Source organism: Falco rusticolus, chromosome 9 (assembly GCF_015220075.1).
Source record: "Falco rusticolus isolate bFalRus1 chromosome 9, bFalRus1.pri, whole genome shotgun sequence".
Lineage (NCBI taxonomy): Eukaryota > Metazoa > Chordata > Aves > Falconiformes > Falconidae > Falco > Falco rusticolus.
The window spans coordinates 9,075,463-9,093,466 of record NC_051195.1 but is presented as its reverse complement, the minus strand read 5'-3'; the positions used below and the strand labels follow the sequence as shown (position 1 = coordinate 9,093,466).

The 18,004-nt window shown below is 41.0% G+C and overlaps 1 protein-coding gene across 8 annotated transcripts in view; it reads left to right on the top strand.

Moving 5' to 3' along the window:
* Window positions 1-14,882, top strand: part of POLR3A (RNA polymerase III subunit A) — a 48,804-nt gene extending 33,922 nt beyond the window's left edge. For 3 of the 8 annotated variants that reach the window (XM_037401437.1, XM_037401436.1, XM_037401440.1), the window contains 2 exons: window positions 1,297-1,429; window positions 5,327-7,329. In XM_037401437.1, coding sequence (XP_037257334.1) covers window positions 1,297-1,429; window positions 5,327-5,475 — 282 coding nt within the window. In that variant the 3' untranslated portion in view covers window positions 5,476-7,329. Of the gene's footprint in view, window positions 1-1,241; window positions 1,430-5,326; window positions 7,330-8,728 lie in introns of those variants that run through there. The other 5 variants (XR_005106356.1, XR_005106355.1, XR_005106357.1 and 2 more) reach the window with 5 other exon arrangements.
* Window positions 14,883-18,004: the final 3,122 nt, after the last annotated feature.

Below are 18,004 nucleotides of genomic sequence, written 5' to 3'. Positions count from 1 at the left end.
AGTTAATTTTACCATGTTTGAGAAGGACAGATGAGCTAGGGAGATGGGAATCGCTTATAGGTTTAAAGAATTGTGAGTTTCACTGACCAAATACTGTTGTTTGTTTACCAAACAAAATGCTTAATTAGTCTGGTTCTTGGGCTTGGGGGGGAGAAGGCCTATTTGACTGAAAACAAGTTGATATAATGAGTAGGGAATCATAATTTCTCATTGGAAATAGGAATCCTAAAAATTGTGGTATGAAAATCAACTGTTTGGGTAGCCATGCATGCAATTTAAGGCTTGCTGTGCAGAAAACCACATGGGGTGTGGTTCATAGCAGCTGCACTGTATATGAGAGTCTAAGGACACAGACATTACAAATAGAATCAGATTACATACAGAGTATAAACAGTCTTCCAGAACTTGTTAGTAGAAAATCGTGTCTGTTCTTTATTAATTGGCTTTCTTTCCTTCACACCCATTGTGATTTTTAGATTTGAGTATGCTTAGTGAAGTAAGATTTTCCACTTTGTCTGCCAGAGTGCAAGGGTTTAAATTTGGGTAAGCTGGATGAAGGAGTTCTGACTTCTCCCAAAACTGTAGGGCTTTGTTGTACTGCGCTGCAGCAGTCCCCAGGGCTGGCCGCGTGGAGCTGCGACACGATCGTAGAAAAGGGTAGCAAAGTGCAGCGGTTTACACTTGTTGGGCTCCTAGCGTGCATTCTTTTGTCAGTACTTCTGACTTGTGCTTCTGTGCGCAGTCTGTTATAATTAGGGTGTTAGAAACAGAGGCAGAAATAAACCAAGTTAGCTTAAAAAGCTAATTACTTTTTTTCTTGACAGTGAAAAAATGAAGATTTAATGTCTTCTGTAAGCTCCTGGCAGATGAAGTCACATTTGTTAGTAGACAATCGGCAGTAGCTTCAGCACAGTGCTCTCAGACCCCAATTTAAGTTTGTAGCTCAGCAACTACTTTATAATTGTGTGGTTTTTCTCCTGGCCATGTTTCTTTCAATCTTGCCGATGTTCTTGCTTTAAAAAAAAAAATCTCTATAAAAGCTGCTTTCGTGTATGAATAATCACTTCTTGTTTAATGTAAATATTGATTGCTACCAAACTGTTATCCTTCAGGATGTTTTAACTGTGAAGCAGCATATTATGACAACGCTATATTGTAGATGGTAAACTTTTTACTTGTGTGTGTTAGGGTAAAAACTACATTTCTGTTGTTCACTTGATTTTTGCTTCTTTTGCAAGCAGCAGGCCTCCAGCCACAATTGTGATAGTCTGTCTTTGGGTTTTTCCATCAATCAAGGGCGAAGTGCTGGGCATTACTAGGTTTGGACTGGCAAAAATGAAGGAAAGTGTGTTGATGCTGGCTTCTTTTGAAAAGACTGCAGACCATCTCTTTGATGCTGCCTACTTCGGACAGAAGGATTCTGTTTGTGGTAGGTATTGCAAATTCTGTTGCGGCTTGTGGTCCTTACCGAGCATCTGTAAACCTCTTCAAAGCACTGGATTTTTGCTCTTGTTAAGCTTTCTGTTCAGCTTACCTGTCAAAAACTTTGAGTCTGCGGCTGATTTATCTAAGCTCTTTATTCTAGAGGTCTGCTTGATGTTTCTCTACTTCTAGTCTCAATCAGAGATCTTGAAGTCAGTCGCGTATTTGTTGTACGCTTCTTAAAGCAGCATTTTAGTAATTCGGGCTTACTTTTCACTACATAGCTCAGTGAAATACCAGGAAATTTGTCTCGCTATCAGGAGTTCTCGTTTTTAAGTTGTGAAAGTTTGTGTATCTTCAACACGTAGATTTGCTTAATGAATCTAGTAACCCCATTCAGCATTTAGGTTTTGGTTTCATTCCTCTTAAGAAGTATGAAGAGATGTATGTTGCAGGTAGCATAGGTGAATCGTTACTGTGCGTAGTGACTGCTTATCTGATTTGTCAGCTGTACCTAGAAACAAACAGAAAGGGAAAGTTCCTGGCTTCTTCAATTAGTTCTGCTCTAAACAGATAAAAATGGTGTGTGTGGGTTTGGATTATTATTTTTTTTAATTATGAACCTTGTTTATCAGTACTTTACTCATTAACAGAACAGAGAAGATCCCTGTCCTGAGAAATTTCTTTTTAAATGTATCTGTTCTTCAGTTTTAACGTTAAGTTTGTTAACATCAACTGAATTATCTTCTCACTCAATTCATGACAGAATCTGATCAGAGTTGAAAAATATATGTATACGTGCAGACAAGGGCATGCATGCACACATACAGACAACCAAACAATACTCAAGTAGGTTAGTCTTGTCATATTCTGTTAATCTCTTAATTTTGTGTTTCTGCCGTGTACTTTAATATTTGGAATGGATATTGTTTTTCTTTTTTTAAACTCCTTTGCCCCAGTTCTTCTCAGATTTCATTCTCCTTTAAGCTACATAAATTTTGGAATGATTTGTTAAAAAGCCTCTATCTAGGACATAAAACAGAGAAAAGGAGAAGTCAAGCAGCTTTCACCCTCTTCATCGTCTTTTTACGTAAAGCCTGCTGTCCTAGAGCTGTAACTGCTCATTTGGGGTTTCTGAGTGTTAATGAAATACAGAAATATGAATATGTCATGTTAAGATTTACTAGTTTATATGTATTTCTATATGGTCTTAGAAAATGTACTCGATTTCAAACAGTGCTTTGTGGACAGTGTATTTTCTGAATTGCTGGAATCTGTTAGAAACCTTTGTATTACTAGTACATAATACACTAATTCGTATTTTAAGAATTCTGCCACTTTCTGACTGTCCAGATGAGTGTCTTCTACAAGAGGGGGATTTTTTTTTCTCTTTTTTTTTTTTTTCTTTTAATTATTATTTGTCCATAGCTAAAGCAAAGATCCTATGGGAGACTGATTCAATCCTGGACAGTAAAGTAAAGAATATGTTTTCTCAAAGCCCTCTCTAAGCTGGTAAAATCTTATTTTGAATAATGTGGAAACCAATGATCTTTTCGTGTTGCCTTCTATATAAATGTTTTAGTTCATATAAGGAAATGGAATGGACAAAACAGAAAATTGTTGTCTGTCTTCCAAAAATGAAGAGATGATACTGGCTTGCTTGTATGAAAAAGTGCGGTGCAGCTGCCTGACCCAGCCATCGCTAGCTATCTCTTAGAATTACTGTTAAGACTCTTACACACTCATGGGCTTGCATCTTCAGAGCAGGAAAAAGTTATAAATGTTGCCAAGAGAAATGAGTATGTACCCAAAATCAAATTGTAGGTGCTGTACTGAATGGCATCTCAAATCAGTGCTTCTCCTGAATGTGTAGTTATTAGACCATGTGGCCTTTGAATCACTTTTGTTTTGAAAGATGCTTCCCCTCCCCCCCCCCCCCCCCCCCCCCCCGCCCCAGAAAATGGGGAACCGCTGATTTGTGCTTTGCCTACATAAACAAGCATTTTCTTTTAAGAATTGCTGCTCTCACCTTTCAGTAGGCACAGCGGGTTGCAACTAGACCAGAGAAATACATCCAGTACCAGCAGCATCCAGTGGATGCTGGAAGCAGCGTCAGCAGTAGTCGGCAAGATACTGCTTAGAGATACAGTCCATTTGCCTTTCCATCCGCTTCCCAAAAAGCAGCCAACAGCGCTCTCATGTCTAACTTGTGAGTAGGACCCCAGAGCTACAGCTCACTGCTGTGACATTCATTGCTGAGGAGGTGGTCTGGAAGGGAAATGTCAAAAATAAGCTCTGCAGTAAGAGCAGTATGACTGGCTTCATCTCCGCCTGGTTTCTTTCCAGCTGGAAGTGAGAGCAGCAGTTCATAGCTGTCAGCCAGATGCTTAGATCTGTAATAGTTTATAACCGGTGCTGTTACGAGACCCTGCACTGGAGGGGGCTTGGGTGGTCATTAGAGCAGTGTGTGCTGTCCTGGCAGTTCTTCTGCCATCAACAACATCTTCACCCATCCAATATGATTGTTGTTGGCTTCTAGTATACATTAGTCTGAGCCGATATATAACATCCACTTGGTTGTTAGTGGCATGTTCTGTCTGCGTGTTTCCTGCTATACGTGACTGTTGTCAGATGCTGTGAACTAGTACATTGCCCGTGAGGCAAAAGGGAGGTGAGGGGAAGGCTTCTGGGTGTTTACATGGAAGGCTTGCCAAGGAAGAAGGATTCCCAAAATCCAAATGTAGTTTCCATGGTTTAGTGGCTGGCTCAGGTTGAAAGGCTATTGTGCAAAACTAGGTAAGTTTTAATCTGCTACATGTTAGAAAGGTATTTCCTTTATCCGTTGTAACGTGCATGCTATAGCGGCTATACGAAATAGTGGACCTAAATATACAGCAACTTCTAAGACTTCTACTTTGCACAAGATTTTTAAGTGCATAATGTTGGCGAATATGCAGCAGAAATGCAGCAGCGGTCTAAGAGCAAAAATAAAAAATCTTCATTCATATTCTTCATTCATTCATTAATAATATTCATCTTAAATTATCAATCGAATCTTGCCAGAATGTTGAGCAAATTTATTTTCATTTTTTATGCAGTCAAAGGTACAGCTGTTTATTATTATTTTCTTAAACAAGTATGTGAAGGATGATAACTCTGATACTCCTGAGAATGCATGAGTGTCATTTGGATCATAGCAGTATGCAGAGGAAAAACCCTCTGGTTTCTGATAGCTTGCTTTTAATGTGGGATGTTCTTTGGAAAAGCTGTATACCTCAGTAGATCTGGAATATAAACATGTCAGCGTGTTGCTGTGAAAATGCTGTAGCTATCAAAAATAGTTGGGACAGACTAAACCTTAAAATTCCAAACAAAAAAATGGTGAAATGCACAAAGCGCCACTGGTGGAGCAACGGTTGCCTCTGTCCCTGGGGAGCTGCGGGGGTTTCAAGGGGACTTGGCCAGGTTTGACACAAGTCTTAGCACCCAGAGAATGAACACGCAGTAACTGTGCCTTTCATCCTCGGCTGTTGGCACCGAGTAGAGTGTGTCTTCACCAAAACCAAACCACCCAAAGCGCTCTTGTTGCTAGAGAAGGTCTTTTGGTTAGGCTGAATGTTTTTCATTTTGAGAATTCAAATAATATAAAATACTGATCTCATGACCATAACATGTACAAAAATAGTTCAAAATTGGTTGTGTTTCTCCCCCTGTGTAGAGGGGGGCAGGTTCTGGGAGAACCCCAGGGGGTTAAGGAGTGACTTTCTCACCTAGTGAGGAGATCTTGGTTTTTCCATGCGAGGTTCCTGGAGATCTGATAGGCAAGGCATACAGAAGGGGCAAGTGAAATAGTTTTGTAAATCCTTGCTCTTCAGATTGTCAATATGTTGGGTTTTTTTCCTAGGTGTTTCCGAGTGCATCATCATGGGAATTCCGATGAATATTGGAACAGGACTTTTTAAACTATTGCACAAAGCAGACAAAGAATCAACCCCTCCTAGGAGGCCTCTGATATTTGATGATAATGAATTTCATATTCCCATTGTTACATAGCACTTGGACGTGATACGAGATAGCAAAACAAGAAACGGCAAGGAAACATCACTTAAATTAAGAAATTTGTATTATCTGTTCTATGTGTCTTAATAACTGTGAATTGATAAGCCAAATACCATCAAAAGAATTGTTCAGTCGTTTACCACTTGTTAGTGCAGACCCTGAAAGGGGAGGCTTCTCTGCACCAGAGAGGAAATACAGTTGAAGTGGATTTTGCCGGGTACAATTTTATTTTTCGTGTGCTAGAACTAGATCTTTGTGTTAATGGTGGAAGTTATTAACTCAGTATTAGACAAGTGTATTCAGACTTGATTAAAAAACCCAAAATTGCAAGAGAGTTCTGAGAAGTTGCGGAGTGCATTTGGAAATGGCCTTTCAACAGGAGCTGCAGCTGTTAAGAACAGGAACTTCAGAAGGCTAGAACTGAGTCTGATTAATTCATACTGAGTTAAAACTTCAGGAGTGCTGTTGAAAGTGTTTGAAATAGTTGCTCTTTGCTTGTGGTTTGTGTTGTTTGGTTTTTTTTTTAAATTGTTTTATCCCAAGTTACTATCTGGTAAATAGTTTTCCTTCCCAGGATTCTGATTTGGGTTGTACCTGCAAGAAGGTGCATGTTGTAAAGCTGCTATTAAATTCTGAGAAGACTGTTATAAGAACATTAGAAATTATGAATAGCTTCTTAGATTATAGCAGCTATTAAACTGCTGGAATCTGTAATTTACAGCAGCTTTAGTTTTGGGAGTGTTTCATAATTGAGCAGGATAGTCTGAACAACCTAGTTTTTTTTTTTAATATATAAAGTAGAAATAGAAAGGGAAGCTGTTTTCAAATTATTTCATGGCAATCCATGAAAGTATTTTCATCTTTAGCCCACTAGAGCAGTTTTCAGAATGAAAATAGATTCTAAATTATTTTAGTGTAGTTTATTTAAGTTTACCGTGGTGCTATGGAAGGGAAGTATCTTAGTGTTTTTTTGTCAGCTGTCTTTGGATATTCAGTGTGCTCGTAACATGGGTCAAGGCTGGAGAGAAACGAAAGAGAGAGAGAGGAGAGCTGAAGTTGTGCACTCGTAAAATTGAAGTAGGCTGCTGAATGATCCAGCATTTGAAAGTGAGCAAGTTGGTGCTGCTGTTTGTCTTCATGTAGCAAACAAAAAAAAAAAAAGTGTAAGGCTACATTTGGAGAATGTAGTTAAATCTGTTAAGTCTTGAAGTGCCACTGTGTTTATTTTTTAAATCATTCTTCATGCAGAGAAGACCTGATGTACAATTCAGCATGGCTGTTGTGAAATTATTTTGTATTTTCGGTGTGATACTAAGGTGTAACTCTGCCTAGATTTTGGCAGGGTAAAGACTGAGAATGTAATATGTTTGGTATCTGCTCTAAAAGCCATATATATTTCACTATCTCTTTTTTAACAGTAGAAATTTCAGAATAAACTAAATTTTTCTGTTATCTCAGTGAGATTGCCATCTACAGATTTGTAAGTATAAAAGTCTAGCTCTTCCTTTTAAAACATGTAAGGGGCCAAATGGAGTGAAAGCCCGTAAACCTTTCCTGTGGATAATGACTTCATTTTATCATGGGAAATCCTACTGAAGTGCTTGGCATTTTTGTGCATAAAGATATTTCTGAAGATGTAAATGAGTGGGGTTTGTACTGGAACGAGTAACCACCTCTTTTTTTGGGGGTAGGGTGGAGTTGTTTCGGGGGGATTTTTATTTTGTAAATTTAGCGAAATGGTATTTAAATGGTGGGTTTAACTCTTGTACGTGTTAAAAGTGTTCAGTAAATCACATCTGTTGCCGTTGTCTTTAATACCACAATAAAGAGAGGCAGAGATAAAGAAAATGTTGACCTTGTGTTTGTTTCTTGATGCATTATATTTGTGCGTATTTAATTTATGAATGACTTAACTTCAGTCTCCCTCATTTGCTGAGTTATTGAGACAGTTCAGAATTCTTGAGCTTAAATCTGAGGTATTTACAACCAAAATGAATATGTAATAGAAAACCTATCTTGTGTTTGTATTTTTTGTAAGCCTCTTACCCTCCAAGCAGGCTATGTGCTTCCTAAGTTTTTCAGCCAAAAATAGATGGTTTACAAAAGCGTTCTGAATTAGTAATTATTGTTTGGGCTTTCTGTACAGTCAGTAGCAAATTAGCTGTTGGATTTCACTCATAAGCATCTTCTTTTAAGGGTCATTTTTAATGGTGAAAGACATTTTGGGATATTGCTTAAAATTTACATTTCTAGTAATTGTCTTAGCTTTAATCAGGTTTCATTTTTAAAAAATAGTTTTGTACATTTTCCTCTACTTTCTAATACATGTGCTAATTGAAATTAAATATCAAGTTAAATGTCAAATTTTCAAGAAAAAAATCATTTCTGAAGATATTAGATTAGATAACAGTGGAAGCCCTAGAACAGAACATCCCTGACTACCACATGTCTGTGTAGCAAAGCATCACTGATACATTTATGATGTCTCAGAATTGTTTGGGGACTTCCTACAGTAAAACCACTTGTGAAGCTAGTTGTTCCCATAGCCTAATGACTAAAGCTTTTAGCAATTAGGTACTACCATTCTAATTTGATCACCAGATGCCCTGAAAATTGTAAGAGTTGTCCGGCTCCCGCAGAACCGAGGCGTTGAGCTTAGCAGCCGAGGGTGGCTGAGGAATCTCAAGTATGAGCTGCGCAGCCAGGGGTGCAGGAGGCAGCAGGGCCAGCTGCCAGGGCAGCCTGCCGTGGTACCCGGATCCCTGTCAGCGCTGCTGATGGCGTGGCTTTAAGGAAGCAGCAATTGGCTACCAAAAATCATGTAGTTATTTATAAATATCCCTATACTGATCTGTAGTGTTCTCCATGTTTTTTATCTGTTCTAAAACAAATGTAACCTTTTTTGTAATTGTCAGGCTTAGAAACTACTTGATAAGTTAGTGTTTATAAACTGACCTTGATTTACTTTTTTTTTCCTCAGTGGCATCTCCTGATAATACTACTTTACTAAAACTTGCGAACGGTTTTGTCTTAATCTCAAGTAAATGGCAAAGCAGATAGATTGTCTGTATTCTTTCAAGGTTGGTAGTTTGGGATTTTTGTGGAGTGGGTAAAAAAAACCCCTTCCATCTCCACTGTTTCTGTCTAACAATAGGAGTAGCTGAATTATTATTTCTAAAAATGCTTCAGTAGATACTTAGGGATGGAGGGAGCTTCTCTATGTCTCTCTTTTGCCCTGAAAAACAAGCAAATGACACCCCACCTTTGGAGCACAGAAAATGACCTGCTCATCTGGTGACAACTCCAAGGAGCAGCCTGGAGACCTGGCCGTAGGTGGAAGGCTGCAGTATCTGCTGACCGCGCTGTTCGTAGCAAGGGAGCGGCTGAGCTCAGCGGTGGGGGCAACACCTCCTCAGCCGTGGGAACAGGGCAGAACGCGAGCAGAGGTGGAAAAGGACAATGAAGAAATCAAATGGAGAAGCTAAGTAAAACTGCTTCCTGAGGCTCTTGCGGAAGGGGTGGGTATTGGCTGTGCGGTACGTTTCTGTGGCAGCTGTATGGATGCAGGATGCAGCTAGGAGAGCATTCAGGGAAGACGAGCACACGTCCAGGGGCTGCAGCCGTTGGTGGTGGAGCTGCGTCGGGTGCGCAGCGCCTGCTGCTGCTGCCTGCGTGTAAGCTGGAGTGCTTTTGCAAGCCTGTGTATTCCTATTGTACAGTGTGTGTAGCCTACGTGATTTTGATAGAAGACTAGGTATAGACCTGACAGGATTGTAGTTTTTACCTGTGTGGTTTATGCTAATCAGCAATCTGTGACTGCTTAACCTGTATCCGTTGGCAAATTACTCTTCTCTCCCCATAGTATGGGAAGAGTACTTAAGGTGGAAGTATTATGCAGGCAAAAATTGTAGTTAAAATTAATTGGCAAACCAATAAACAGAGAGCAATTTTTTTTTTTTAAGACATGTCATTAAAAAAAAGTAATAAAGTATTTTATTATAGTATATTTATCGGGAAACTACTTTACACATCTCTCGTCTGCAGAGAGGTAAGAAAACAGAAGCACATGCTGTATACGTTTCCTGTTAAGAATATGGGAAGCTGGAAATAAATGTAGAGATGTGCTGCTTTGGTCCATAACTTGAAGAGATTTAGTATGGAGGGCTATTCCTTTTTTTGTTTTATGCTTTTAAAATTAAAAAAAAAAAAAAAAAGGCAAGCAAATGAACGCTATATCATATAAATTAACTACAAGCAGGATAAAATTTGCTTTCTTCAGGACGAATACTCCTTAATGTTTGATCATTTGTTACAGTTTCTGTGTAAGCTGAAGGAACTATTGCAACAGGTAATTCCTTAATTTTGTATCACTATGCTTGCAGACAGGAATGTCTTCAGAAACCCACAGCCAACAGGATGAAGATTTTCATAGTATCCGCATGTTTGCCTAAATTCTTCCATAAATGTCACTGACAAATGTTGTACCTTCAACATGATTAGCTAAAGCTGTGTACTTGGACCTAGAAAAGTCTGTCAGTCATTAAATACGTGGAAAAAGCATAAGAAAATATGAAAAATTGGGCTGTGGTTTTTAAATTATCCAAGAACAGAAAAACTAAAAGGGATCAAATGAGAAAATAGTTAATATTTTAATGCACAGATATTTGGCAGGTTATTTGGATGTGATTACAGCATTGATACCAATGCGTAGCAAATTTATCTTGAGGAATAAATTCCAAAACCTCACAGGAAAACCTGAAAGGCTGAAATAAAACAAGCCCTTTGACTCTTGTGTGTCAGTGCTTGTGAAAATGAATTAAGGTTTCCTGTAACTAGTAAAACGAAAATTTTAAAACGTTCCTTCAAGTGAAGTTAGATCGTATCATCATCTTCCACTAGAGAGCAGTGTTTTGTTTTGGGAGAAAAGGGGTTTGGGTAGCAATTCTTCATTTTTCTATTAAAAATGCTTTTTGCGGGCTGAAATGCAACTATGAGAAGGAAGGTTACCTGTTAATCTCCTTCCTCAAGCATATGCTTTTAAGGGAATTGATTTTCCTAAAGAAGCAAAGAGAATGCAGACATGGCTTTTCCCAGCTGAGGACTTGCTTATCTTCTGCCTTATCTGGCTTCAGAAAAACCAACCAAACAAAAAAGGTAGCTACAAAAAATAAAAAAAAGAAGCTTCTTCTACAGTAGAAGGCTGTAGTCGTTCCTGAGGTAAGATAGCAAGTTGCTCCTGGCAAGCGGGAGAAGAGCGTAGCCGTAGCTGTACTGCGAGATGTCTCTTTTGTCACAGCATTTTGCACGCAGCAGTGATTGTTACAATCTGCGTTCATTCTTCACAGAGAGACTGAAGTACGGCTCCAAGAGCTGCTCCCAAGCATGAAGTTCTGGCAGCTCGCTGGGTAGCAGCTCACAATCTTCGGCTGCTGCTGAACCCCAAAGCAAGGCTGTATTCAAAACACTTGAAGGTGCTGCTGGGACATGCAGGAGACCAACGTTTAGGATGGACAATAATAGGAAGCAGGCGCTGTGTGTGTACGGACAGCTGAACACAGCCACATTTATGAAAGATGACTTCCACTTTAATGTCTGAAAGGTACAGGGATGCCTGAAAGGTACAGGGATGCCTGTAGCTGTGTTAGTTCCTACCATATGTGTAACAATTCCCGTTTTTGGGGTGAGAACTTGTATGTTGACTGGCTGTGCTTAGGGATTCCGCTGGCCGTGAGCTGCTTTGAATCCTTCACCACCACAGTGTCTTCTAGTTACACATAAAGCCACTGTGTGCATCAGATGGTAAAAGGTGTTTCTTAATCCAAAGAGTCTGTCTTGTGAGTTCAAGCCTGTGAGATCAGGAGTAATTGCATGTTCCTTTTGGAAGCAATGATGGTGGGTGTGGTGGACGTTGCACAGGAATAGGGTGTTTTCTGCAGGTGTTGAGGAAAGCAAGCTGAAAAGACAGGGAATGCAAAGGTAAGCAAGGGGGTATGGAAGCAGAATGGTGTGGAAGTTCGTATCTCTTGGGTGGGGGTGGGGTGGGGGGTGGTACAGAAAGGTACCAGCTAGATAAAATGACTCACAGATGTTTGTAATCTCTACAGGGCGTCCCAGGGAAGTGATGGAAATAGCTGGAAAAATGATGTGTATTCCTGAGAACTAAGATTTCATCACATGTACTGGAGTTTACTGTGACAACTGATAGTTAAATCACTATTTGTTCATTAATGACTATTAACAAGTGTCTGATAACCCTGAATTCTTTCTTTCAGTTATTATATCTGGTGATAATATTCTTTCAACCAACTCTGCACAATTTTAGCTCCTTACCTGCAAGGCTAACCTACAGTTAACTGTAAAAATTGCTCTGTGTGTTGGGTTTTGGTACGGCCCACGTGGAAGATCATATCTGTAATTGGAAGGCAAGCAGGAATCTGTCTCTTAGTGTTGATACTTGCAGTTAGATCACAACCATTCTGGGAAAATCTGTATGTGAGGTTTTTAATAATATGTAAGTCCTGCTACTGGACCAAGGTACAGAAATTGCATAATTAAATTCCTAGAAGGAAGGCTACATAAGCTATGGAGGTCAGATGGATAACTCACTACAGTTGGAAAAGGAAAGCTGTTCTATACAGATTTTTTTGTTGTTATGAAAGAAGACCGCTTGCAATGAACATCTGCCATCACAGCGCTGTGATCTTGTGGATTTCAAAGCTGGATAATGCTGAGGAGTTTAGTCCGTGGGTAAAAGAGGACATACAGGTGCCTCTGTGACTGTGTTTTTAACAGTCCACAGGGAGCTGGGGTGCCCCAAAGGATTTCGTACCAAGTTCCCTTCTCGTCTGTGATTGCTGCGTATCGTCAGCTGGAGACGTTGTTGACCAGAAGTGAAGCTCTTTACAGAAGCAGCAGGTATCTGGGTTATTAACCACAGGCATTTTATTCTCCTCCTTTTGATAGTGGGTGTTGGTTGGGAATCTTTCAATACGTATGGTAATTCTATCTGCATGCAGCCCTTTGAAATGTTAAACTGTGCAGATTTTTAAAAGCAAAACAAAGAAAATGAATTGCCAAGAAATGCAAAAGCAACAGTGAGTCTGTTCCAGTAAACTTCAGGAGTCCCAGAAAATGCCAGAGTTAGGTGTGAGACTTAAGAATCATTTGGTGCAACTTATTATTCAGGATTCTGCTGGATTCTGAGACGAACTGGTTAGCAGTGGGATGTGATTCATCCCTGTGTGTAACCCTGTGATACTATTTTCTCCTCTGTTACTTCACACAGGAGTTGCTTCTCAGAATCCCCCTTCCTACGGAACGAAGCCCTTCAGCCTGAGCAATGCAGTCACAGGTCGCGGATTCTTCAACTCGGGCTGATTCACAGCATCTCTGTTGTCACTCAAGGGCAACCCGCAGCTTTCAAGGATGGCCTTGGCCGTATCACGGTGCAGGCCTGCAGCACCTGCAGTGGTGCGTGCCCCGCTGCCGCAGGGCACACGAGCAGGGGATCTTTCCTGCACGCACTGGAAGGAAGGGTGCACCTCGCTCCTCACTCTGCGCTCACCCCTGCACTTCTCCAGTCCAGCCCCGCTGCAATGTTTGCTGTATGTGTAGGTGTCTTGACAAACCCACTCGACAGCTCATTCCCTTTCCCATATGCCATTCTTCCACATTGCTGGCTCATGCACATGTTTTCCAGTTACATTAGTGGCTTCCTTTAAAATTCCATTTCTAAGACGACACTTAGGTCTTCTGACTTATGCCACTGCTGTGCATTTTGTAGTTTCCCCTCTACATTTCTTTCTTTCTTCTTGTCCTTGTTTCTCACACAGAATCCTCCCTTCTGGGCCCGTGGTGACTCTCACTGCTGGTGACACCGCTGCCCCGCAGCAGGGCTGTGTCAACCAGTACCACTGCCTGGCTGCAGCTCAGCCAGGCAAGGTTACTGCGATCCTTTGCCTGCAGGAGGATTAAACCACTCAAGGAAAAAACGTCTCCTCAGCACATCTGGATGTGGAAATTTACTGCCATTGAAATTACTATTATGGTCAAATAAGTTTTTTTAAAAAAATTACCTTATTATATAAGGGAATGTATCCATACTCTGAACTGAAAAGAAAGGCATCCCTGCTTCATGTGGCTCTTTGTCAGCATTGAAAACCTTATTCAGCTGTTTAATTCTCCATTTACTTTTCCCTTTAGCCTGCTTCTGGTCCTTCCCACTTACCAGACACCAATGTTGTTTCCCTTGCTTGTGCTTGTGTGTATTCTGTTGAGAATAAAAATAAGGAGAAGCGGGGATCAGCCCAGCAGCTTGGTAGTAGTTGGCACATGTAGAAACAATTAACTGTTGCTGCTGCACACTTGTATGACCTGGGGAAATCTTTAGGCTGTCTGTAGGTTAGATTCCGACTGTTGAAGAGTGTTAATAGTGTCTCTTCAGCAACATGGTTGTGAGAAGAGATGCTAGAATCGTCAGGGTCAGTGAAGGGACTCTGCTCGTGAAAACTTCCATGTGACACAGAACACTTGGTCAATGGCACGTACTTGTCTTCCTAGGTTTTTATTGCCAGGATGTGTGGATTAAACAATGTGATCAGCATCTGCCATGTATAGTTCTTACTATTCTTTCATCTTCCAAAGAAAGCGGAAAAAGGCTGGAAGTTGCTCTTGCAGTCAGCTGCGGGACAGACACTGACTCCAGCGGGGAAAGGAGAGGGCAGCGAAGCTCTTCGCTGCCGTTAATACTCTTGGAGGGGGAGGGTGGCAGCTCTGAAGACGAGTGAAGGGAAAAAAATTCTAACAGTACAAATAGCCCACGGTAAGAAGGATAATACTTGGCTTGCCTTGCTGATGAAGTGTATATATCCTTCATGGACTATCCCTAGCAGACTTGGAGACTTCTTAGTTCAGTTATTCTTTTACACAGTGTTTTTATTACCAAATTGGGGTTTCATTCAAGTCCCCTGGAAACCCATTAGAGAACTCTTAACTCGGCAGAACTGGATGAGCTTTGATATATGAATTATATTAAGTATTTCTATCCATCAAACTCTCCACCAGTTAATGCATCTTTTTAAGTTTCAAGCAATCACATGACACTTCTCTAAACATCATTGCTGCTGACTTGATCCAGAAAGAATCATGTTAACCAAAATCCTTTTTAAGGCTTCCATGCTGCTCAGGATTTTGTCTCAGATGTTTCTGCTTTTTCTGGGCACGCTCAGGATGTTTGTTTCCATTTCGTGTCGAGGTGGGGATTTTCTGTTTGGTTTGGGAGTTGGTTTTTTGTTTGCTGATCAGTTCTGACAAATCTTGTCGTTCTTAATAATTTAAGTTCTAAATAACTTTTATGGCATTTTCCTTTAAAAAAAAAAAAAAAAAAGACTCCTCATCTTGAACTGTTGCATGTTTCATTTTTACATTTGTGTTAAGAGGGGAAAAAATATGGATGTGTCGGAGATTTGTAGCTCAGTTTAAACTGGATGACCAAACCCTGTGGAAGCTGGTAACGCAGCTGCCACTGTGCCAAGCTGAGACGTTATTTCATTCTGGAAGTCTCTGCTGGCTTTCCCATCCCTGCCAAGGCATGTAGGCTGGCGCACAGACTGTATTCCTCTTGCCTTCTAAATTGGAGAGTAGCTTGGGAGTTACTTCATTTCATGTTAGCCACTGTTTTCAGAACTGGGTTTAGTTAAGTCCAGTATTTTTGTCACGTTAAACACTCCTCGGTCTTCAGTTGCAACCTGGCCCATAAATGCGCTCTGCCTGAGTACAGCAAGTCGTGCAAGGGTTCCTCTTCGACTTTATTCTCACTGTAACCTCAGTCTTGTGTTTAGCTCCTACAAAAATAATTTCTCCCTCCAGTCAAGGAATATCCTGCAATGTTAAAAGTAAAAATCTCTTCTCAAATCGGAAGCATATGGCATTTATGCAGTTATTTATGTAAACAGAAATCAACAAATAGCAGTTCACGTCTTGGCTACGGGTCTGACACACAGGATCTGCTTGAAGACCGGCATATTTTTCACTCTCCTGACCATCTACATTTGCCTGGTTTTCACAAAGTTTCGTACACAAGTAATGAAAGTACCCTAGGAATGCTTCTCCTATATCATAAAACAGATTAATTCCGAATGCTAGAGCATTTCATTATGAAGCAATACTAATTCCCTCCAGCTGGATGCTCCCCACAATCCCACTCATCTGCTTCCATGCATGATAAGCTTTTGGAGTCCAACCAAATCTGAGTACTGGTCTATTCTCACACACAGTTCAGCTGGGTACTGGTTTTTTTTCAGGAGCTGGGCAGCCCCTTCTGTCCCTTCACCCTTAGCTTAAGTACTGCAAAACATACGAGCGGTGTGACAAGCTCTTCAGGCACGTGGGGAAAGACGGGTGTTGTGGGGTATCTAGAGGAAACTCGGAGAGCCCCAGTTGCCTGCGTACCTGCCTCCTTTTCCTTTGGGCTTGGACTAGAGCCTGCCCTGGAGCTCTCTCAGTGACTATCGGCTTCTATTTAGCATCAGGAGCCTTTTTCTTCAAGTCCAGCTGTCCCACGATTAAAGCACTGCCCCGTGCTCACCGTTTGTAAAAGTGGGCATTTTTGTGTGTCTCAGGCAGTTGTTCCCTGTGGCTCTGCATGTTTCTGCCCTGAAGTCTTTCTAAAGCTCTGTTTTGTCATTTCTGCCTGCTAGGCACGATCAGATTTTTTTTTGCTCTTCCTATACCCACCAGGCTGATGTCTGAGAGGAATGGTACTCTATCAAAACAAATTCCCTTCTTTTTGGCTGTTGGGGTTTTTTTTTGGTTGTTTGGGTTTTTTTTTTAACATACTACATTTTTTTAACGGTAAAACGAATTGTGTGTGTTTTGGTAGATAATGAGCAAGGCATCTGAACCAAAGCCCTTTCAAATCAATGTCACCTGCAAAGAGTCTTGGATTAATCCCTAGGTCCTTTCATTGACTTGGAGACCCTCAAAACCTTCGCTTGTAACTGAGATGTATTCAGCTCTTCAAGTCTTGCACGTCAGTAAGATGGGAAGCCACTTGCTATTAAAAGTTCCTATGTAATTCTAAGCAGATCTGAGGCTTCAAGTATGAAATGGAACGTAAGAAAATACCTTTCCTTCTTCGAGAGCCTTTAGATTCAAATCCAGTTGGTAAAATGCTCGCTGCTGATGGAAGAACAAGGAAGGTGGTGAAACCATGCCAAGGCTTCCTCTGGAGCACTTGCTATTCCATTTGTCCACCTCCTTCAACAGCAGTTTGGGTTTTCCTCTTACCAGCTTGTTCATAGAAGTTATCCAGGGATGCTGAGGGCACCCATTTGCTTTTATCTCCCCATTCATGCCAAAAGAAGTAAAAGCAACTGATCGGTATAAATAAGTCTGTCTTGGCTTGACTTGAAAACTGACCTAGAAACCAACCCAACAACAAACCGCAAGCAAGAGCTTTTAAAGGGGCTGTTTAACATCTGCTGGCTTGCAGAAGTTAACCACATCACAAGTCAGCCCAGTCTCCCAAAGAAAATGAAATCACCCCCCGGTTCTGCTCTAATCAGACGGGTGCTTGGGATGTATTTGCAGGGCGCCTTCCCTGCGGAAGCTGAAATTCTTACAGCCCCGTAGGCACGGGTAACGTGCCCCTGCAGGATCGCCGCTTTTCCTTTGCTGCCTGTTTTTAGAAGCAGATGTCTAGGAAACAGAAGTGATTGTGTGTGTTCACAGCTCCAGGAGGAGCGAATTTCCCTCCCCTTTTCTTCCCCCTGCCCTTGCCCACCCACCCACTCTTCCCACTGGGTATCCTGCCCTAGAGGAAGGCATTTTCGTCCTCTTTTAACTGGCAAATCTTTAGTTGCTTAAGTAAAACAATCTTTTTAATTTGTTTTTTTCAGCAGCCCCTGGAAATCTAAAACCTTCAGCAGACAGGGTGTTCTCTTTCTCTTGAAGCTGACTGGAATAACTGTCTGATCTTCTTCATTTTAATTTGCCCAGAGAGGGAATGGGCCAAAATAATTACTATCTGAAAACTGCCTAGTGCTGTGCAAGAGGAAATGACTGATAGGTTTTAAGGCTGCAGGAGGAAAAAAAAAAATAGGGAATATAATTCTCTGGTCTGCTTTCCTTCACGCTGTATGTCATAGAAGCTCACTTAAGAAAGAGCTAAACCATTTCCTGGAGTTCACGATTGCACATTTTTAGGAAGATAAATGATCCTTGTGCTTCTGTGAGAGGCTGACAGCAGCTCCCTTGGTCTGCAGCTCCAGCACCAGTGCTGAGGATCTCAGGATTTATGGGCATAACCCATTCCTGGAGGCGATACTGCCAGGTGAAATATTTTTTCCTAGGCAATAGTGAGACTGCTCACGTTATGTTTGGGGTTCGGTATGGGTTGTTTTTTTTTTCCTTTTTATGTGTAAATGAGATCTTCTGATCTGCTGCCCCATTAAACCAGCACCTTCCTATCCTGAAAATGCTAATTAATTGTCTGTGGGTTACAACCACCTGAAAAACTAAGCTT